Here is a 25262-nt window from a genome sequence, read left to right as displayed (position 1 = left end):
ACCATCTTCTTAAAACCAACCGTATTATGTATTTTGAAAAACACCCTGTAAGTAAGATCTATGGATACTCAATAAATTCGATTAGAAAAATATTTGTTGCTGAAGGTTTAGAGACACTTTAATGAATTTAGTTTATCATTTAATTTTATATAGAAAACATCAAATTTTCGACATTGAATTTTCTTAATCATTCAAAGTTTTTAAATTTTATAAAATTGTGTTTGTTAAAATTATGGCTCGGTTTTTTCGTAAAAATTGGGTAAGCTTGATTTTATTTTATTTTTTAATTTTTTGTCGATTTATTCTTGATTTGAAAGAGAAAAAAATTTCAGTATTATGTCGAAGGAAAACTAATATCGATTTAACCAATACCTTTTTTTTAGACGGAAAAGTACGTTTTTAACACATTTTACGAATTTATATACTAAACAGATTTTATTCCTACAGTTAGTTCTTCTAGGTTTCTTTTATAATTTGTAAAACAGCTTTTGTAATGTGTTATATGAATAAAAGCTACTAATGATGATTGCGTTGCAATCGAAATAATGGTATTTAGCGAAATGTATATTAATATACAATTTTATTTCGAGTATCAAAGTATTTATTTCAATAATTATGTCTCAACTCGCAGTGAACAAAAGGTTATCCTTATACAATTTTTTGTTTTGTTTCAGACTGAAAATGATGACGGTCCTTCAATGGGTATCCTTCTTAAACAGGAGATTATTGATAATGATATTGGTATTTCCGCACCACCATCGATTAATTCAATACAAAAGGTGCCATCATTAAGTGATTTATCCGATCCTGAAGATTCATTAGGTAAGATTAACTTTCTTATATTTTATATATTTATTTATTAATGAATTATTTTTATAATTCATTATTGTAAACTATCATTTATTATTGGAATTTCTAATTGATCATAATTTTATTAAATTCATTCATTGATAATTATGATAAGCTCATAATCGGCTTTTGAACTTTTGACTTTTATGTAGAGGACATAACATTTTAATAGTAGGACATACAAGGTGGACCATTTTATACTATTATGGCTAAAAAATCGTTTTGTAACTAATCAATAATAATTTGATGGAGGACATCATGTTCTGACATTAGATTGGATTCAGTTCTACGGATTGCTTGAAAAAAAAAGGTAAGGGATAGAGTAACACTTTAAATTAATAAGTTGATCCTCATTAAAAAAAAAAACTAACTTTTTTTTATTTAAAACATTTTCTCGAAAATCGTTAATTTTGAGAGGAAATTGCGATTTAAAAATATGTTATTATTATTGCATTAAATCGAAAAAAATCTATTAGCTTTAGAAAAATTTAAGTTATCAAGGGAACTTCAAAGGTCAGTCGTCTGTGTTAATCACTTAATTAAAGCCCAGGTAAATTTTCAAGATAATTTGAAGATCAAAGTCCAATAACCTTGAAACAAGAATTTGAAATGAAAGTCATGGGTACAGGCGAATGCCCGCTATTGTTCTTGATAACTTTTGGCTAAAACATTTTTTATAGCTAACGTGTTTGTTTCGATTAAATTTTTAAGACACATTTCCTCCCAAATTTTTCTTATAAAAAATGTTTTTTTTTATCAGAATCAATTTTCCATTTTTAAGTGCTTTTCTATCTCTTAACTTGTAGGATCTAAATTGACTATTAAAGCAACCCGTCGAACTAGGTCCAATCTGATGTCCCTCATCAAACTATGCCACTTTTGTTCAAGTTATTTTTTGATTGGTTTACTACAAAACAAGTATCGTGTTAACGTGTAACACGGTTTCCTAAGAAAACGAAATTTAAGGGGCGGTTCCCCGACTATTTAAATAAATGAATAACTTCAATTGTAGGTATATTTAATTCTATTGGTTTTATGGTAAACCGGTAGATGGATGGATGATATGTTTTCAGAGATTTCTCCGAAACTAGCAGGTGGAAATTACGCAAAAACTATTTTAATTTAAGTTAAAACTTTAATAAACTATTGAAAACAAAAAAACTGTTGTGCCCGACTAATTAAGGATGTACGAGCACGGTAGTGAGGGTACAAATACAAAAAAATATATATTTTAAATTTTTGTGGTGAATTATGTTATTACTTGTGTAATATAAGACGAAAAGTACGAATAAAATTATTCGATATCTAGAGTAATTTTCAAAATATCGAAAATTGAAATATTGTTTAGTTATTCAACTTTGGATATTTCGAAAACCAAGGCAGATATCGAAAAATTGTATTTTTATTTTTCGTCTACATTCATAAAGTTATAACAAAATTAAAAATTCATCACCAAATTTGAAAATAAGGTACAAATAATTTCAACCCTAAATTGCTTTGGTGCTCGTACTACCTTAAAGGGCAACATTTGTTTGAAGGCTTTTATTGGAATAATTTTATTGCATTATAACGAAATCGAATATTTCAAATTCATCAATATTTTAAAGACTATGGTGTATATATCGAAAAATTTTACTATTAATTTTCGTCTAATTTTTCTTCTAAAGTTCTAACAGAATTTATGAATAAAATACGAAACAGAAGTCTCAAATATGATCATACATTCACTTTTTGAGGAACCACCTTAAGTCAACTCACATGTTAACGAGATACACATTTGAAGTTTTACAGAAATGCAGATCATTTTTGTGATAATAATATCGATACCTATTTTATAATTTTAAAAATTTGTAAAATGATATTTGATTGTTAGAAGAAATTCTGCACGATATTGAATTGATAATTGGACATTTAAAAAAGTATTTTATTATGTGCGTGGAACTTGAGCACAGCCAACCGCAATTCCTGTAATAAGGATGTTAAAGTTTATTCAATCAATGGGGCGACAGCGTCCAATCATGTTACAACTATGTTATTTCACACCTATCAATAAATGAATATTCTTGATTATTATACTTATTAATATAATTATTATTAGCATATTTTATATTAATTTTTTGTTTAAACATATTTTTTAGTTAATTTTTTTTTCTTTTGGTGCAATTTCTGTATTGCACAAATTATGATTTATTTCTTATTAAGCTTTGGCAGTAATTGATTTGATGATTTGTTTCGATATTTAAAAAAAAATTTAATTTACCACAGATGTTTTAAATCAAGTTTTTGTGGCAAAATTACATTAAGGATGTATGCGCATGGCAACAAAAATTGATTTTAAGGCTCCAAATTTTTGTATAGGTAGACTTTTAATCAAAGAATATGTGGTTAAAATTTCATCTTATGTATCCATGCAAATTTTTAAGAAAAATATCATTGAAAATCGATATAAAATACATTGCTCATATGGAGAAATCTCAAAATACGACATATTTTGAAAGTTTTTGATAATTTTCACTTGAAACAAATGAAAATAAATTAAAATAAAACTTTTAATCAGAAAATAAACATTTTAGCAATGACATAGAAAAGAAAAAGCCAAGTGTCTCCATCCATATAAGGGATATACGAGCAGGGTAGATTTAGGGTTGGAATTTTTTTTATTTTATTTTAAACTTTGATGATGAATTTTAGTATTTTTATGAATGTAGATGAAAAATAGGATTTTTCGATACCTGCCTTGGTTTACCAAATATCGAAAGCTGAATAATTAATCAAAATTTTCAATTTTCGATATTTTCAAAAATGCGCCAGATATCTAAAAATTATATTCTTCGATATCTGGCGCATAAACCTGATTACCTGGATTGATTTTTTTTTTAAATTACTGTTTTAAGGGTATCTTATCATCATCCGTTGATGATGAATTTTGTTATAAATTTTTTCGATATCTGCTTTGGATTTCGAAATATTGCAAGCTAAATAATTAAACAAAATTTTCACTTTACGGTATTTTGAAAATTACTACAGATATCGAAAAAATTTATTCTTGCTTTTCATCTTACATTGCCAAGTTTTGACATAATTCACCATCAAAATTGAAAACATTTTTTTTTTTTTTTAAATTTTGGTTCCCAATACCCTGCTCATGCATTCTTAATTAGTCGGGCACAACAGATTTTTTTTGTTTTCAATAATTTATTAAGGTTTTAACTTTAATTTAAATAGTTTTATTTTTTAATTTCCACTGACGAGTTTTGGAGAAATCTATGAAAACACATCAGCCAACTACAGTTTTTCCATCAGACCAATGTTAAATATGCCTACTTTTGAAGTCATTTATATATTTAAAAATTGGGCAACCCCCTCTAAAATTTTTAGAATTGATTTAGACTTAGCTCAACTTCATATAAAAAAAATCAACCTTTTTATCCAAAATGGCCCTGGTGCTCGTACATACTTAAGTTGAAAATAAGGGACAAATAACTTCAACCCTAAGTCTAAAATAAGTCTAATACTGTCTTGACTTTAAAAGATTAAAATTTTTAATTTCTGTTAAAACAAATTTACACTGTACTGAAAAATTGTAGTATAGGTTTCGATTAACTTAACGATGTCGTATATCTTAGGTCTAAAATATATATTCTTAGGTCTGAAGAATATTTGAAACAATTAAATATTATTATTTTTTGCTTACATGCTTCCAATGATTAAAATTGCAAATTTCGAGTTATCCATTATAGTAATCAAGTCTTATTTACAGCACCTTTTTTGTTTAAAACTAATGATTATATAAGTTTCATCTAAGATAATAAAGGAGAATTGTAGGATATGTTGAATTAAATTTTGATTTTTCACAAATTTCCTAGATAAATTTTGTATTAATTAAGGGGCCATTCATTAACTACATAAGTATTTTAAAGGAGAAGGGGGGGTTAAAAATCTATTCATGTGCTTACGTGGGGTAGGGGGTGATTAAACTCATTCTTATGTAAGATTTTATGAATTGAAATTTAGAAAATAGAAATTATGTGTATATACATCGCGAAGTAAAGAATAAAATTTTTTATTTACGTCAAATTGTGAGTTTTAGTGTAACTGATCCTTTTCTAACAACGTTTTATTGTTCGGCAAAACGAGATGGGGAGGGGGGTTTCGAGAAATCTTATGTATGCTTACGTGGGGGGTGATGTAGTTATCAAAAATCGTCAAAATTATGCTTACGTTGTTTATGAATGTCGTCATCAGAATTCGCTAACTATAATTACTCTTATGGGGCTATACTTAAATTACGTAACGCATTTAGAACGACTTTTCCACTACTACCCCCCCATGCAACAGTTTGTAACAAATTATTGACCCCCCTCCCTCTGTTTTGTACGTAATTTTTTTGTATTATGGTTAAGAAACTTTTTATGGTTAAAAAAGATTTGTGTGTTTTGAGTAATCTCTTAATACCAAAAAAGCTAGCTACAATAAAATCAAGCGCGGGAAGTTTCATCAAAATTTTATTTATTTATTTCGATAATAACGTACAAGCGTTAGAGGACACCTCCACCATACCATTACAAATATTAACATTATAATTTGATCCCCTCCCCTCCTAAATTTGTTACGTTATTTAAGTACAGCCCGTTACAATAGTCTATGTTACTCGTTGCTAATTTGGTGATGGTCTATACACCATTAATTTAATAAACAATTTACAAAATTCTTTATTTCCATTGGTGTAGAACTTTTGCAACGGATATTTAATCGAAGATTAACCCTGTGAAATTTAATCAAATTTCTACATTCATGATTTCATGGAACAACGACCTTATAAATACTAGAAAACATAAACAATTTCAATATTGAAATATTTTTATATCGGTTAGTTAGTAAACAGTTTTTTTTTTTTTGATAAGCCTACACGAGCTCTCACATCTCTGACATTTTAATACACAGTAGCTGTAAATATATTTTTTTTTGTATATGCATTTTGATTTACAATATATAGTGATTTCAAAAAGATTTAAAAATAAAAATGTAATTTTAATTTGATTTTATGATTTTATTTGTAAATCAATGTAATTTTTATTAGCCATCCAATTTTATTTATGTGCAGAGGATAAATTTTATTTATTATTCAATGTGTTTCTTCTATAAACTTCGTTTTTACAACCAAAGTGTTGCATGTAATGCAATTTTAATGTATTGGGATACATAAAAAGTATTGGCAAGGAGCATAGTAGTGATCGCAGCGCTGTTATGTTATAAAATTTGCATTAAATCATGCGTTTTATTTAAAATATGCATAGTTTTTGAATTTTTTACTTATAAATTGTATTGTAATTGTAACAAATATCAAATTGTTGACAATGACTAACAATTAATTCAATTTGTTGCATTAGAATTTGTGAAAATAAGAGACGAAATGGCTTAAATAATATTTTTAAATGTAAACTAACATAATTACTTTTTTAAGAATGTATAAGCACGATTAGGTTAGGTTAGGTTATATTGGCTGTCCACGAAGGACACACTTAGGCTATAAAGCCCATTGTGATACCATATATGTGTTTTACGAAATTTTCCGCTGATAATTTCATTTATCAGCTACTCAATTATTTTCAGAGGCTGAGTGCACCTCCTTCATGCATATATCATACTACACGGCGGGAATCGAACCCGCTACCCTAGGCATACCACATACGGAATTGGCAACGCCTTAACCAACTGAATTACTAGGGTTGACTTGATAAGCACGGTAGAAGGGGGCACATATTTGAAAAATACAAAATCAATTCTGATGATAAATTATGTTTTTCGATATCTGGCCTAATTTTCAAAATATTGAAAATGAATATTGTTAAATTATTCAGCTTTCAATATTTCGAAAACCAAGGCACATATTGAAAAATTTTATTCTTACTTTTTGTCTACATTCATGCAGTTTAAACCAAATTCATCATCAAAGTTGAAAATAAGATAAAAATAATTTCAACCCTAAATCTATCCCGCTCTTACATCCTTTTGTATGGATGGAGACACTTGCTTTTTCTCTTTCTATGCCATTGCTTATATGTTTATTGCAAAAAGCATATCAGAGTGTTAAAGTTATTCATTTTCCGCCATTATAATATTAGAATCATTTTCTTTGAGTGGTCAAAATTTCTCACTATAATAAGTTAAAAATCTAAAAATCAATAAATTTTAACTCCCTTTTCAATTTGATTTTAAAAAAAAATGAAATTGATTTATTTTTACTTAAAAATGAAAATACTATTTCGTAATGTAAATGTTATGAATGTTCGATTTATATTTTTGAAAATTTATTGCTATTTTTTTTCAACACGTACAATATTATTACACAACAAATCAATGTTGATTGATTTTTTTTATCCATAAAAAATATACAAATACTTACATCGAAATCAGTATGACTTTGTTATGTTTATCTTATTACGTATGCATACTGTGAGTTTATGATTTTCAAACTATTCATAAAACTTGCTCAGTGCGCAAGTACCTACTTTTTATCGTTTAGCAGAATATTACTTCTCGAAAAATGTATGTAATTTTCGAAGTTTTTATATCGGTTTGTCTACATGCTTGGTCGATTGTTAACGCACATTAATTATACAGTTTAAAAATATCTAAATCAAGAGTTTTGTTTAATGCCATAGGACTCTGAGCGCCAACAAAAACATTGGCTTTATTAAAAAAGAAAAATTGAAACTTTAAAATTACTCTTTCATCATTAATTTACCGCAACTTTAGATACACTCAAATATAATTTTACGTGTATTCTAGGAACGGGGAAAGGAAACGGGAAAATTTCTGTTTACCCCTAAAAACCATAGGTACTCATTAATTATAGTTCCTATTAATAGTTAATAGTTCTTAAGACCAGATCCACTAATCATATGAAATTTTCCTGAATCTTTCTGATATTATGGATTAATCTTGTATGGAATAATGAATTCTAGTCCTTAATGGGTAGATAAAAAGTTAGCACGGGCTCAAAAACTTAAAAATTCAATACATTAATTCGGGAGCTTTTATCTCGCCTTGTCTCAGGTGCAAAATCGATAAAAGACGTATGCTATTTTCTCGCAATAGGGTTGTCGAAAATTTATATGCTTCAAATTTCTCGATATACTTTTCTTCTCTAAATTAAATCTGATGAATTTATCTTTTCTTTTGTCTTCTTTCTGTGAAATATTTAAAAACTAGATGCGCCCCTCGGTGTTACCCGCGATTGAAAGAGACTTTGAGAGTTATTATTTTACAAAACTGTTTTAAAAATACGGGTCCTGTATGCTACCCCATAGGAACTGTATATTTTTCTGGGATAAAAATTAACCTATGCCATTTTCTTATCACTAAACTACCATTACCTATGCAAAAATCATGTAGATCCTTTGCTCTATGAAAAATTAAAATAAATATATCCCACGGGAACCGTACATTTTACCGGGATAGAAAGTAGCCTATGTGCTTGTACTATTCCAGACTATAATTAATCTCTGCTAAATTTCCGTTCAGGTCCGTTTAAACTTTTACGATTATAATATATATCAGATTGTTATGGATAGGTCTGTATAAGTAGAATCGAAGTTTCCAAGTGACTGTCCTTTCAAGCTATTATTACGCCAGTTACACTCGAAAAGTAGAATTTATACGATTTTTTACTAGTGGTGACTACAAACACAAAAAAGTACTCTGTTACTTTTTCTCTAGACGCATAGTTTACGAAATAAAAATTCTTGGAAAACTAAAAATTCAATATTCGATTTTAAGATAAATGTGTTATTCCCCCCCCCCCCCATCTTTGAAGGAATTCGCTTAGTTAACGCAGTTCCTGCGCTACGAATTTTATTATTAATAATATAACTTTCTTAGAAAAGAAATTTAAATTTAAAATCTCTTATAAATACAAATATTACAAATTGTTCTTGATAGCCATTCAATCATATTTATATGATTGAGATATGGTTAATAAAATACTAATGTCTACCTCACAAACAGGCGAAGCTGTAATAAAGCAACCAACACTCTTAATATTTTCATTCATTAAAATATACGGTGTACGTGAATGAATGAGTAAATTGTACTCAATGGTGATTTGACTTAAGTTAAATGAATTATAGATATATAGTGCTTTGACTAGACAAATGTAAAATGCTATGAAAATAAAATAATTGATATTATTAGACAATTAGTCTACAGTACGTGTTAATAAAAGCTTTTGGAACTATGTTCCTTACCGCTCGATATTTATTTGCTGGTTGGGAGTTAAAAACCAAAAAAACTGTCACCAAAAACCGACATCTAAGTTACCTAGGAAACTAAAACTTTTTCAATCGATTCAGGTTGCAATGAAATTTGAGAAAATGCAAAAATATTTTTATAACTGTCAATTTGTATTTTTTGTAAAAATTGTATGTTTTATCGTTTAAAAAAATTGAGTTGTGAAAGTTATCAGAAGTTAAAGAAAGCAAAGATAATTTAAAGTAAGTGCAATTCAATTGTTATGCAATGCCGTAATAAATAAATATCCTAATCAAACCAAACGTAATATACTCACATATTGGGTTGACTACTTAATCAAAAGTATATCTTTTTTAAACTAATACTACAATTATTTCATTCAGTAAAAACTAAAAGTAGCTATAAAATTAAATTATTTAAAGAATCAAACAAATATTTGGCTTAAAAAATTAATAACTTAAATTTTCAGGAAATATCTTGTTAATAAAAAAGTAAGCGCTACATTTATAATGTATCAAGGTACGAAAGGAATATAGTTTCTATCGGGTGTCCCACGATACTTCTCGATCTTTTTTCATTTGAACGGTTTGAAATTTCAATAGAATAGGGCCAGGTGCTGACATAACAAATTATATTGTCATAGCAAATTATACTGACATAACAAATCCTAAATAATTTTATAAATATGTAACTTAGTCTGTCAGTTACGTGTTCACAACTAAAGTGCCAAACCAATTTTAATGACTTTCGGTTTAGAAATGAATGGGACCTTGGGAAAAGATTAAGGAGACTTTTTGACGGAAAAGTAAAACTTGAAATTCCAATAAATGTACCCATCCCGAAAATCGCAATCGAAAATAGAAAATGATTTTTTTTTTGCTTTTTTTTATACATAAAATAGACTGTTTTTTCCTGTAATGCGAGCTCTTTGGTGGAAGACCGCCTTCCTCACTGTCCAAAGGATGGAAGTAAAGTTGGCGTTAAGAAGTTGGGTTAAGTGTGGGCAAATGGGTTAAGGCATTGCATGTGGTTGACTAGTCTTTAAATTTGACATTTTCTATATTGCGATTCTTTAAATGATACAATGATTCACTGAATCAATGAATCATTAAGTGATTAATTTAAATGAATACTTATCGCGAGTAAAGTCGCGGGAAAAGTCCATATATTTTATGAATTTGACAGCACTGGCTCTTATTCTCGATGTTGCCTCAAACTAATTTTTTTTAAATTAAATGTGACTATGAAATCGCCATTATAATATTCCTAGACAAATAGTTTTTTGTCTAAATTTGTGTATACCCACGATAGATATATATAGGTATTTATTTATAAATAAAAATAATTTGTTGTTTTATTTCACTTTAAATTATAATACATATAATAAATATAATAACGTTTCGAATCCAACCCATACAGCATCAACATATAATGCTATATGTTCATATGACTGTTTATTATTGTTGAATGTTGATGTTACTAAAAAAAGTAGTCATGAAAATATAATTCTAAGAACATTCATGTATATTTATTATACAGGGTGTCCCTAAATGGGCTGTACAAAGCTCTACCAGATATATTATTACAGCTCAAAATAAGTCGATTTAGTTGTAGTTGCTTCGATTAGGATTTAGGCGCTCCTATATTTGAAATGATGTAATTTTGTTTTTCAGCGCTTGACCGAACAAACACGAGATGCTATTTTACTAAAATTGAGTGTGTTAACATTGTTCTACAAGTAAAATTAAAGAAATTTAAAAATGTTCTCAATCAAGTCGATTCGACCGTTTGTTCTTTTGAATTATTTATTTGAATTACCTAATTATTTTACCATTTCACTTTTCGAAATGAATTGAGCCAGGTTTATTTAACCATTCATTTCCATAGTAATTATTTAAATATTAAAATTATATGTCATGTTTTATCATTTTTTAGTTTTTTCGGGTACGGAAAAATAAGCTCGTTCTTGAAACATAGCTAAGTACACTCTCCGTTAAATTACCTTTCAAATGAAACCATTAAAATCATCCGTTCAGGCTCTACTATGCCACAGACAGACTCACATATAGCGATCAAACTTATAACATACCTTTTTTTAGTTCGGGGGTTAAAAATACTATTATCAGGATAAAAGGTATTCTGTATCAAAGAAATAAGCACCAATCAGCAAACATTTAATTGCAATCTTTCGCTATTTAATTTATAGCTTCTTCAGGCTCTATTATAAAACTTGTGTTATTAATAATATTTTGTATAGAGCCTAAAAAAGTTATAATTTGAATAGCAAAACTTACAATTAAAGGTTTGCTGATTGGTGCCCATTTCTTTGATCCAGAATATCTCTTATCTATCTTTTTAAATAAGATTGTTCTATAAGACAAAAAAGCGTGAGGATTTTAAGAATTCAAACTCATCATTTTTCTACGATCATGGAGGTAAAGGATTAATAATTTATTGATTTAGATTTAGTAAATTGTGCACTACAAAAGACCGTACTCTTAGTAAGATTCGTATCTTGATGATACGAATGGTAAAAAATTCCTAGGTAAAGGGCTTTTTATTATTATTTTATCGTTAAAAATTGGCTGAAAAAATGATGAATAATATAGGTTACCCTTTTCAATTGGATATTTCTATATCAAAAATCTAAAAAGTGTGATTAAAAACTATCTAAAATATTTAGACAATCTTGTAGAGTTTATAATAATACCATACAAAAGAGAGATATCTATATTAACAAATTTATAAGCAGCACTTGCACACAATATATTATATATTTTTGTATTTGCGTGGTATTGTAAAGCTAAAAATAACACATTATTTGACTACAAAGCATGCATTTGTTTTATATGTATGTACCGTGCAATAAACCAAACCTTTTTTACAATACTGTAGGGAAATAAATACCTTAATGATGAATTATATGAAAACCTTTCGTTAGATTAAACAAAGGATATTTTATACGTATGAGTTAGCAATTAATAACATATCAAAAATACAGAATTTTATCTATACATGGTTTGAATGTCCCGATTAACATTAAACTCACTTAGTATAATTTTTGTAAAATGATATATTTTAGAAATAAACTTTTCCCAGATATTTATTAAAGGTATGCATATTTGATTTCATACAGCCAACCTGTATAATAAAAATATCTCCATCTTTATTTACTGTACACAAAATTATATACTGTTACTGTATACATATGATTTTATTCTGTTCATCAAGCACTCATTGATTGTATAGCATGCATATAAATATTATTGTATACGTATTTACAATTTCATGCGTCAATAATAATGTAGTTGTTGATCATAATGTAAGAAATTATTGAATGATCGATTTGATTTAGCTACCAATCAATATTTAATATTGGATTTCATGGATTTTATTGTAATTTCTTTGGGAAAATATTTCTTTGTAGAGCTCGACTAAATATGACCAAAACTTAGAAAGTATTCAACCATAAAATCTTCATTTAAACAAATGGAAAGAAACGAAAAATTACACAGGAGCGACAGTTGAAGTGTGCAGTATTACCCTCATATGTAAGGTGGTATAATGTGTTGAGATTCCAAAAGCTATTAAATGTATCATGGATGAATTATTTTGACTTTTGAGTACACAAAAATTTGAAATAAAAGTAAAAATTTAGTTTCATACATAATAAAAATATATAAAATCTTGGTTTTTGCCTTTTTAAATGATTCTTATTAGAATTTAAGGCAGGGTATTTCCTGTATTTTTCATAAAGGAACAATTTTATGAGATTAATTCGATCGCCATACTGATTTATGCAAATTACTTTCCAATATTCTTTAATCGAATAGTTTGTCCTTGAAATAAAAATTTAGGTAGGCACCCTTAAGGTATTTCGATACCGAAAAAATGAAAAGGATGCAAAAAATTTGAAATTTTATTTATTAATTTATCATCCTTTTATACGTCTTTTGTGAAAAATTCCTTTCGATTCTCTGAACGGCTTAGTAAAAATTAAGTATCATAGTTTATTTAATAAATAAAATTTTAAATTTTTGTTATCATTTTCATTTCAATTCTTTAAGGTATTTCGATACTTAAAGATGATTTTAAATTTTAATTATCAATTAATCTTTTTATACGTCTTAAATTTCGTAAAAAATTCATATCGATTCTTGAAACGGTTTAAGGAAAACTAACTATTTTCATTTTTATGCACAGTTATTAATTTTGGTATGATTTTAAAGTTGTAAAAATTGAGGAATATTAATAAAAGTTTCTTATTTAATTAGTAACATTTTTAAAAGCATTTATGGACTAAAAAATCAACATTTATTACGACTTCTTCATAAACCACCATGTAAAAATGGCTGTTTTAAATTAATTAATTTTTCATAAACCGTACAGAGGATCGATATGAAATTTATAGAGTATTTTGGTAACACTTTCGTTTTGGTATCGAAACACCTTAAATAGATCAACTATTACCCAAGCTTGAATGAATGATCAAGTCATATAGCATATTGTTGTCTTTATCTTGTAATGATATCAAACCTTTATAATAAAATTTTTTGTTATATTTTTATTGATAACTAATATGGTTATTCGACTACTGGGTACTGGCTCTTGAGTAAAACTGGATTTATCAATACTTGTTCTTTGAGTTTATTTTAATTCACAGTAAAATAATATCATGACTAGTGACCACATTTATAAAATAAAACATGGCCTATCTTTTCAAAAAGATTGTTGCGTGTTGTATGTCTGAAAGCGTTCATGTTTTCTAGTATGCATAAAATTATACCTACATCATATTTTAGTATCCATTTTAGAGTTCAAGACCTAAAGCCTTAATTGCATGTTTAATGCGAAAGGAAAAGTTTTAATACGATATCAAGGCTAAAAAATTAGTTAATTGAGATATAAGTCAGTTGATAATGTGAAATGTGATGCAGTTTCTTCTACCAAAGTCTTACGAAAACTCATTAAACTGAATATCTCAAACTTCGTTAAACCCTGTTAAGTATTATAGGTAGCTCATGGATTGTTGACTTTTTAACTTTTTAAAATTATAACTCATCTCTGCATTTTTCTATAGAATGTAATTTTGCCTTTTAATCTCTCTGTAGAGGCGTTGGGTCTGATACGACATTTTTGGTGTTCCCGCTTCTGTTTTTGCGACCAGAGCTTGCACTTTGCTCTTCGATCCGACTCTTTAGCGATCTAGATTTCTTTTGATGATCGAGATAACAGAGTCTACTTAATAGTAAATACATGGAAATTGAAAGAAAAAATCTATTTTCTCATACCCTTTGGTATTGTTACTATTCTCGATAAAAGCTACATTTTTTCGATTTTATAGGTAATTTGAAAAGTTAAAAAAAAAAAAATTTAAAAAAATTCAAAATTCATTTCCAAGAGAACTCAAAACTGCTGTTAATTTAACGATTTGTTGATAAATTTCCAAAGTAAAATCTTTATTCCTGAAATTACTGTACAGTTAATACCTCGAACTTACGCGATACGTGGAACCGAGTGAAAGCGCGTATGTCGAGGTAAATGCTGTTTAAAAACGAATTTTAGAAATCGCATTGCTTTGAATTCACGAAAATAGAAGTAACGTAAGTCTTTGTATTACTGTATATTTTATACATACAATGTTAATTAATTAACGAACTTTAAAATAATGAATAAAATCTTGTTTATCTGGCCATCTAGTGTTTGAAGTACTAAAATATACTATGCCGGTAATATCAATCTATTTGCAATGGAAGTTAATATTATGGTTGTGTCATACGATGCAGTTCAGCTATAAACCATTTGTTTGTTAGTTTATATGAACACCACAAGATAGTGTTGATTGTACACTTTAAATCTAAACAGAAAACATCTATAATTTTTAATTAGTTGAATAATATTAACTGTGGTCGCTAGATCATGGTAGTTGATGTAGTTTATTCGTATAACTAACTCTGTAAAATCTATTTTTCTTTCTAATCCCTTATATAAGAAGGTATAACGAACGTGGTTCTTTCTAAGCCAATGATTTTTATCTTAAGGGATTATTTCGTACCCTATGATTTACTTTAGTTTGGTTTTTTTTGTGGAATAAGAAGGAATATTTATTTTACAATTTTGTAGGTCGAATGTGCTAGAATTACTAAGGAAGCATCCTTATATTTATGCTTACGTTTTGGCGTGATTGTTTTTTCACTCTTCTTCATGAAGCCTTCCTATTCTGGACCTCGAATGGGATGTAGCTTTTTTAACATTTTGTGCTGTTTTATGTTATGAACCAGACCTATTTTATTCGGGTTTATTTGTTCTTTCCCAGTGATTAATAAAACGCCCCTTTCTACTGGTCGCCCTTATCTAATTTTTTTGCATGACTAAGTCCTTTGTTCCCTATTTAGTCGCCCTATTAGCTCAGTTGGTTAAGGCGTAACCAATTCCGTCCGCGGTATGCTTAGGGTAGCGGGTACGATTCCCGCCGTCGCAACAAAATTTATATAATTAATAGTTGTGATGGGTTGGTGTAGTGCATGGTATATGCATGAAGGAGGTACACTCAGCCTCTGAACTTGAGGAGCTGATAAATGAAGTTATCAGCAGAAAGTTGGTAAAACACATATATGGTATCACAATGGGCTCTATAGCCTAAGTGTTTCCTTCGTGGACAGCCAATATAACCTAATCTAACCTGGTCCTTTATTGTATGGACACGCTTGCAAATCAGCGCGGACGAATCGAAGTAACGGAGCGGGAACCAAAATTGTCAAATCTATGCGACAGTTTTTCCGAAACTAAAAATATACACACAAAAAGTTTCAGGAAATTGGACACTTTTCACTTAAATTTTAAGTTTAGCTTTTTGGATAGCCATAGAATTTTAGGTTTACTTAAATTTTAAACCTCCTTTTTGTATATAATGAATTTTGGCAGGGATCAACCGAAATAATAGTCTGACCAAAATAATAATTTAAGTATGACACTTTGCCTGAGCTATTTTATGAAACATTTATTTGCTTGTCGTCCAGAAACAGTCCATGGAAACAGAAATTTGTGGCTGAGAGAAAACGTAAATCTGAAATTTTTGTCGTTTAAAATTTCATGAATTCCACAGTATTTTGCATATACACATACTTAGACAATTAAATCAGTGGAAAGTCCAGATCCATGAAGGGAGGGGCAGCTGCGCTGACCTGTACTCTGAACGGTATGCGCATTCTTGTTGATACATGACTTATTTCGATAAAAAAATGAAACATTCTTTGTTCGTAAAAACAAAATAGTTTTTTGATGGGATTGTTTAAAATAATATTAAGTTATAATTTGAAAATAAAATAATTTTATATAGCAATAATGTTGTTAACGCGACCGGAAACTTTTAATCTATCCTTTATAAATTGGTCTTTGTTTAATACATTAGTTTATTGTATTACACATATGTTATTAAATTTACTCATATTTACTGAATGTCCCAAATATAATTAAATGTTCACAATGCTAAACATTTATTTATCTTTCACAATATTAAGGATTCTTCATGCCGATGTAGTATTCTTTTTCCACAAAAACCCCATCCCACTGCAAAGATTATACAAATGTATATAGTAGGAGTTCGCTGCAATTTCGGAATTAAGCCCAAACTTTTATATTATCTGAATCGTTATTTGATCTTTAATTTAACAATCTTATTATTACAATCAAATTAAACATTGAACCTTGCATGTAAAGCAAACGGCAAACGACCAAATCATGCCGAAAAACTTGGAAAATTTTGACCTTATTTCAGTTTTTGCCGATTTTGATCTGGAAGTACTGGTTTTTCGTCAGCAATTGTAGTATTTTTTTAAAGAAGGTTAAATTTTTAACAATTGAGGTAAATCGGTTTTAAGACCAACAGTTTTGGAGACACAGCTCTTCAAAGTTTGTCTATTTTTTCAAAATACACACGATTTTACGCAAAATTCCATTTTGTAAACCGTTATTTTCTTGAAATTTTTTTCATTTTTCTAGAATGTTTCACAACACCATTAGTTGAAGCTACCTGCAAATTTTCAACTCTCTATCTTTTATAGTTTTTTTGCGCTTTCATTTGAGTGGTCTTTACGAAAAAACGTTTCAAGCAAAAGTTGATTAGTTTTTGATAAGGAACATTTTTTATGTTTAAATTCTATCTCTAACGGTTTATTAGATGAAATTTTGCGAAAAATCGAACAACTTGAATAAATAGACAAGCTTTGAAAAGCTGTATCTCCAAAACTATCGGTCCCACATACCGACTTTCTCTCAAATTGTTGCAAATTTAAACTTTTTTTAAAAATAAACACGACAGTTTTTGATGAAAAACCAGTCCTTCCAGGTCAAAATCGGAAAAAATTGAAATAAGGTCAAAATTTCCGAGGTTTTTAATTATTTAATTATTATTAATTGCTTCAGAATTTTAAAAATGATAAATAATTTTTGTATGTTCTTAATATGAAACTATTTTCTCCCTAATTACTCTCAACTATATGTATTTCCAAGCTGATCGCAAGGCACTATTTCCTAAAATTGATTGTTGTCTAATGAACATGCTTAGGAACCATCCATAAATCACACAAATTTTATGATTTTTTGGTACCCCCTTCCGTCTTTGTCACAGGTGGTCACATTCGTGAACCCCCATTTCCCCCTGGCGTGCATCACATATTTTTCAAATTTATGTTTAGAAATAATTAAATTAAAACAGTTTCATTTTTTTATCCTCGCGTTAAACCTACTTAAACCTTATAAATATAGATCGAGTTAGTAATATTTAAATCTTTTGTTTACCTCTCTCCTTGACGCGTGGCGTATTTTATGGATGGACCCTTATCATAAGTGAACAAAAAAGTTCGTTCGTTTAAAATTAACGTTTTTATTTTTAATTTGGATAGATCATGGTATTTTCAAATCATAATGAAATTATTGATTATATTTTTTGCAAAACTGATTATATCCACTAAAGCTATTATATAATCAACATGATATCTATTAATGAATATAAATTTTTGATTATTTAAAAACTATATATGCATATTAATGTATATATACTCGTATATATGTATATAAATATATAATATATGTATGTGTGACCGGAAATATACCTGTCTTATTTTATTGATGATTCATTATTTTTAAAATAATTATTATATTTCTATTTTATTTCTGTAAAGTTGTTTGTTGTCTGTTTGTGTACGTTTATTAAATGCAAACGTTTCGTCGTGTTTTGTGAATGAATATATATGTTACCTGTAAAGTGTATAATACAGTCACTCTATAGAATCTTTAGCCATTTACTTTAATATCGTTAACTTTTAATATCATCTATATTACGTACATTCAGTTCGTTTTTGCCTCAACGTATCCACCTTCGCGTTCCATACATTTTATTGGTCTTTTACAAAATTCTGTTAATACACTAAAACATATCTCGAGAGTGATTTCTTAAACCGTTTCTCTTATTATTTGTTCCAAATGGTCTATATTTCTAAACGACCATTACCATTACTACCGAACTTTTTCAATTTGTGACACCCTGTACATTCGATGTCAAAAGTGAATAGCGAATGTTAATATTTTCGAAAGCAGAGGTAAATAGTTCAAAGTCCTTTGATCACAATAAACACAGTTTTGGGGCTTCCTACGGGACAAAATTGTGATTTTGAACACTTTACCTTATGGAAGAACTCTCAATAATATTAATTGTACAAAATTTAATCGGTTAATGGGTGATTGAGCTTCAAAAAAGTTTTCATAATGAAGAAAATTTATCACAGATTCCGTTTATACGTTTTTGACGTGTACACGTCAAAAACTAGTCAAATTGACGTATACATTTAAAAAACATTTACGTGATACAAATATTATTATTATTCATAACTTTTATCCATTTTCATCTCTACAATTATTGCAAAAAAAAACCAAAAAAAATCCATTTTACTACTTTTGAGTTCCTATTGTGAGATATTTGGTAGAATTTCAGAAGAACAAGGACTAAAAGGTTTAAACTTACAGAATAATTAGCATTTTAGATTGCCTGGTTCTATATCCCGATAATGTATGTAATATAGATTGCCTGAACGTATCGAATACCTAAACATTCTATTCTTATTAAATATATTGCCGGTAACATATATTTGAATATATATTTATGTATTGTATTTATATATTTTATTTCTAGTATGAATGAAAATATGACGGAAATAAATATAAAATAATGGTTTTTAAGAAGAAAAGAGAGATACATTCACTTGAATGACTGACTCTTAACATTTAACATCAATACCAATCATTTTAACTTTTTAAAGTAAATGTACCGCGATGAAGAATGAGCAAATTGTGTTTTGTTTGAATATTGTAAACTTTTGAAAATATCTGAAGTTGTGAAAGATAAATTGATTCTTATTAGTTAAGCAAGCACAAAAATTTTTTTATCAGTTTTAGAAGAGACACAAATTCAAAAAATATATTTTTTCAATTTTGATGGTGAATTATGTTATAACTTGACAATATAAGACGAAATAAGATTAAAATTTTTCGATATATGGAGTAATTTTCAAAATATCGAAAATTAAAAATTCTTTGTTTAATTATTTAGCTTTCGATATTTCGAAAATCAAAGCAGATATCGAAAAATTGTATTCTTATTTCTTGTCTACATTCATGAATTTATAACAAAATTCATCATCAAAGTTGAAAATAAGGTACAAATAATTTCAGCCACAAGTCTAAGCTTGCTTTGGCGTTCGTACTACCTTAATAGACAAGTTAAAGATCTCAAATCAATTCGTATAAAATCGGGTAATCATTAACGAAATTAGTAAGTTTACTAATTTAATTAAGATAATTTTAACCAAATCGGCTTGGAATCTAATTTTACTATTAACAATACAAGATTTATCTAACTTTTATTTGTAAGATGATAAATCGGTGATCATTAAGAATCATTAAAAAAATATACATGGTTATATTTCTACCCATAGACCAAAAATAACACATACACAAGAAAAATTAATATTAATTTATCATTTAATCAAACGCGTCCGGAACTTGTCTGCCAAATAATTATTTCATAAAATATTCGTTAAAATTATATAATATTATCATAATTTATTACTAAAATTTCTCACTTCGACATAATAAAGGATGTACGAGCGCCAGAGCAATTTTGGATAAAAGGCTTGATTTTTTTTATACGAAGTTGGACTAAGTCTAAATCAATTCTGAAAATTTTAGGGAGGGAGGTTAACTGGCCTCTCATGCAGTCAATATTCCTGTGACAAAAACTAGTATGCGGATCGTATTATCTCATAAGCAAGGCATTATTTCGTGACTAGTAAAAACATTCGCCGGGAAGAAGTTGCAGTCTTAGGGAATTTTGCAAGGCGGGGCAATAAAATGGTATCTTTAGATATTTATTTTATTAGTCATCTGTATCTTCAATGTCTTAGGAATAACATTCGTAATCATCTTAGATTTATAAAAAACAAGTGAAAACAAACAATTGACTGAGTATTTTCTTGCAAAAATATAATAAAAATATACAAAAGGGGATTTGACCAAAACTAATTAAATAATTTTATAGTTTTTTTTTTTAAATGTTTTTTTCAAAATAATGTAATCCAATGAAATCAGTTTATATCCCTTCTTTAGTTATATAATATTATTAAATGAAATTTACTAAAATCTACTGATTATGATTGGCTGCTGGTTATCGAATGATAGTCATAGAATCGAATGATAATTTTGTCATATCTGTAGCGCCCAAATTAGGGCTTAGATCCAAAATTGGAAAATAACTTTATCCTTCGTCTTTATGAGCTTATTCTGTAAACCACCGATCTGCAGTCAATAACAGAACACCGTGTATACACAGTATAAAGATAATAAACTGTAGAAAAATTTAGTTTTTGATCTTGTTATAAATATTTTCATTTTGTGTTGTCTTCGCCTTTTTCTTTCTAATTTGCCTAAAATTTTTTATCAGTGAAATTTAAATTTCAATGAACTCTAATGTTTGTGTAAAATGATCTTAATTTTAGAATTCTTCACATAAAATAATCCAAATTAAAAGACCCTACCATTCCTCTTTGTAAATTAAATAAACAATATACTTTCTAGTTAACGTATTATAAGCAACAATTTATTACATCAATTTCAAAAAATATAATAATAAGGCATTAACTAATTTTTTTTTATAAAATTTTTTCAAGTTAACTATATTGGATCGTAACAATATTTTGAAATATCGTTATGGATCATTTATTAATCTAATTATAAATTATATTATACTTAATTTACTTCAAAAGTTAAGTACCTTTACTTTAAAAAAAAAACAAACATTTTTTTTAAAGTAAACTTACTTTAATCAAAAACAAACACACGTCAATTAAAAAATATATTAACTTAGAACCATTTGTTATACCGTTAAATATTAACAAGCTTTTATAATATCTTAAAGCGATTAGTACCCGTGAGCGATAGCGGATATACCACAAAAAAAAGTGCTCATTCATAAATTAAGTATTATTTATGTACGCGTGCACATCAATATCCGGATGAAATTAGTAAAGAAAGTTGTCCACAATAATTTCTTAATTATTTAGACAAATTAAAACCCAGCGAAAAAAATATTTTTAAAGAAGCTCGTCTACGAAGTTTTAATTATAATAACGAATATTTGAAGATTTGTATGTCTGCCGATATGTTAAAAAATTCTTAGTACCGGAGCTGCGTTAGCTAAGCGAATTCCCTCAGACATAAAAAAAAACACGTTTTTCTTAAAATCGAATATTGCATTTTTAATTTGCAAGAATTTTTATTTGGAAAACTAAGCATCTTGAGAAAAAATCATAAAAGTACATTTTTTTGCATGAAATCGATAAAAAAAATACAAAATTATTCCATTTTTAGGGTCGATGTACATTTGAAGAAATTTTTCAAATTCCATCATCAGTACAAAAGCAATAGCTCCATTTCCCTTGTAAAGTCATTGACAACACATGCAATATGTGATAAAGAATGAAAATAAATTTGCGAGTCTCGAAAGGTTTACAAAATGAAATTCACTTTTGATTAGCCTTTCAACATTTTCTAACACCTTGTAATTTTCCCTACGATGGTTTCTCAATCACTTAAGTTTTAATAAACAAATTGAAAAATTTGATTACCATGTACGCTGCGCTCTGCTCAAGGTAAAGTCTCTCTAATATCTTTTTTACAAAATTTAAGCAAGTAAATATTTTCCTGGTTCAAGAAAATGTTTATGCCGTTAAGTATTTATTTTCATGAATTAAGTATTAAAATCTTGGACTTAAGAAATTTGTTTACTATGATTTCGATTTATCGATCTTAGATTTCGATTTTAGTGATAATTATTACCAAAGGATTTTTTTCTTACCTACCTTTAAAAACACATCAATATAGGATTTACATGTTAAAAACACAAACTTTCACGGCTGAAATCTATAAATTTAACACCGTAAGGGGGTATTAAAAAGTTTACCGGTTTATAAAGGGCATTAATGAGAATGCATATACATGATTAAAAGATCATCCTAAGAAAAAGTGTTTTTTGGGAACGTCTTTAATAAAGGGTTATTCAGAAAATTCACCTTTGAAGGTGCCATTTTACGCTCCTCAGATATTCGCTATATTATTTTTTTAAAATAATACATGTTGAGAAAGCTGAGGTCAATAAAAAGAACGTAAATAAAGGAAGTTTTTATACAAACTGGGCGTCAGGTATTGCTACTGAAGTTTTTGATTATTTAAATTTCAAAATTTTATGTATACAAAAACAAGTCTTAAAATAATGAACTAAAAATTAGTTTTAGACCTCCAAGAATATTAAGAAGAATTTAAACAAGAAAAAAAAAAAAACAAAAACAAAAACGCCCAAACCAAATAATTATATCCACAAAAAAAAAATGTAAGCATAATTTTTTAATTAAGTATCGATAAAAATTATTAATTGTACAGTGTACAACTAAGATGGTATTATCTGTGTGTGGATAACCGCAGGCTACGGAAAGGGGAGTTAGTGTTCACCGTTACATGTATTAAATGCAATATAAGTGGTATATATGAGCATTTACAATTTAAATAGCGGCTACTGTAGGCGTCTAAAGCATCCGTTCTTAATTAAAAATTCAATTGTTTAGTAGTAAGTAGTTGGTTTTATTTATAAATATTGCAAATATAATATTATTAAAAAACTATTTGTGTTGTGTATATTACCTATTATAATTAAACAACTTCGAGTTTTAGGCTATCTGCGAGCTATATTATTTAAATTTTTTTGATAATATTAGGGCTAATACAAATAATTAGAGAGAAATATTTTCAATAAAATTTAGAGAAAATGTAATAATTTCGTTGTTTTTAGTTCGTGGAAAATTTTCTAGAGTTCACAAATTTCTCTCTCTCTAAAAAGAATGCTAATTTTTAAAATACATAGTTAATAGGCAATCCAAAATTATGTGCAAGATTTGTAAATTCTCGACCATTTTTTACCGATTTTCAAAATGATAAAAGTTATCAATTCGAGATTAGTTAACCGGTTATCCAATTTGTTTCTAGGGTAAACTAGCAATTACCCACTCGCTTCGCAGGGTAACTTCAATTTTACCTACAAGTACTACAAGATAGCTTCAATTTAAATAAATACCTACAAGTACCTAGGTACTAAAAATATGACGGAATTTCATACAAACTTTCATCCAATATTTTAACTCCTTAAAAAATGAATTTTCATAAAAAAGTGATACAGTAAACTTTTGTTTCAAACCGTGAGCACATATAGTTTTTTAGATTTCTAACTTCAAAATTGACCAAGTTTTATACAAACTTTCAACCTTTATTTGAACCCCCTTAGGGGATGAATTTCTAAAAATCCCTTCTTAGTACACACTTACGTCGCATAAGGAACGTTTCTGAAAAAGTTTATGTTTCTAGTTCTAGTGTTTTCAGCTGTGCGTTGATCGATCAGTCAGTCAGTCACTTTCTTCTTTTATGAATATAGATTAGATTTGAGGCACGATTAAGTCTTAGAATTTAATAAACTTCAGCATATTTCTGGACGATACTTCATTTATTTTATTTGAGAGAAGATTAATTCATCCTAATTGATAAGGACTTTCGTATTCACGAATTAATGTGCATTCCGGTTTCCTTCCTTATAATAAAATCTGCGGATCGTTCCCTGCGAGATTAATTTTATGCATATGATTACTGAAACTGTAGTGGCCAATAAAAAAACCAGTAAGTTTTGTCAGATGATTTTTTCCCTAGTTGCTAGCTCGCTGAAGCCTTTTTCCATGAACAACTTTTTTTAAGAGCCTTTGTACCTTTAAGTACCATTCATTTTAATTTTTACTATGCTTTGCGGTATCACAAGAAATGGTTCTGAACCAATTAGTGAGTATATGCATCCATTTTTTGTGAATAAATTGTTGGTGTGATAGAGGAAACAAATTGGCCTTTTAGGAATATCTTTTATATCTCCTATATTTTCCTGTTCTATTTTTTCCAAAATGAAATGATTTTTTTCGGCTTTTCATTAGAATGTTTGAGTTTCATAGAGTAGAGTCGAGTGAAAGATGCTATACGCAACTACCTAGTTCGATTAGAATTTTTAATTTATGAAAAAGTTAACATGTAAAAACAGACTAACGATTAACATATTTACATATGCAGGTCAAATTGGGAACTTCCTCTTAAAAGATTCCGATAAATTAAACAAAGATGGTAAAATACAATTTCTTAAAGATGCACACCTGGTTACAAGAAACGATTGCTTGATATATAAATAAACAAATCTATAAAATTATGCGTTTTTAAAGATATTTTTTTCATGGTGCTATGGTACAACCCTGATTGAATAATGATTAATTATTTTTGGTGTATTTTTATAGATGTGCTTCTAAAACTGTGGTTCACGATTGTTATATATATTGCAGAGATTACTTGGAAAGCGTAATATTTATTTTATTATAAGTATGAATTGCATAACACAGATATTTTCATACCTCAGACATAAATTTTTGCAGTTCCGGACCCGAAGGGTAACCAACGAAACCTTATTACTAACCACTGTCCGTATTCTCACCAGGCCTTACAGAACCCTTCGCGTGCTAGTCCGACTCGTACTT

General features: G+C 28.1%; 1 protein-coding gene across 1 annotated transcript in view; it reads left to right on the top strand.

Annotated features, from left to right (window-relative positions):
- Window positions 1–25262, top strand: part of LOC123292091 (ETS-like protein pointed) — a 297704-nt gene that overhangs the window by 63577 nt on the left and 208865 nt on the right. The window contains exon 3 of the mRNA XM_044872620.1: window positions 675–822. Coding sequence (XP_044728555.1) covers window positions 675–822 — 148 coding nt within the window. The remainder of the gene's footprint in view (window positions 1–674; window positions 823–25262) is intronic.

This window comes from Chrysoperla carnea, chromosome 2 (genome assembly GCF_905475395.1).
Source record: "Chrysoperla carnea chromosome 2, inChrCarn1.1, whole genome shotgun sequence".
Taxonomy (NCBI): domain Eukaryota; kingdom Metazoa; phylum Arthropoda; class Insecta; order Neuroptera; family Chrysopidae; genus Chrysoperla; species Chrysoperla carnea.
Note: the sequence above shows the minus strand (reverse complement) of the source record. Positions and strands in the feature narration are given on the sequence as shown.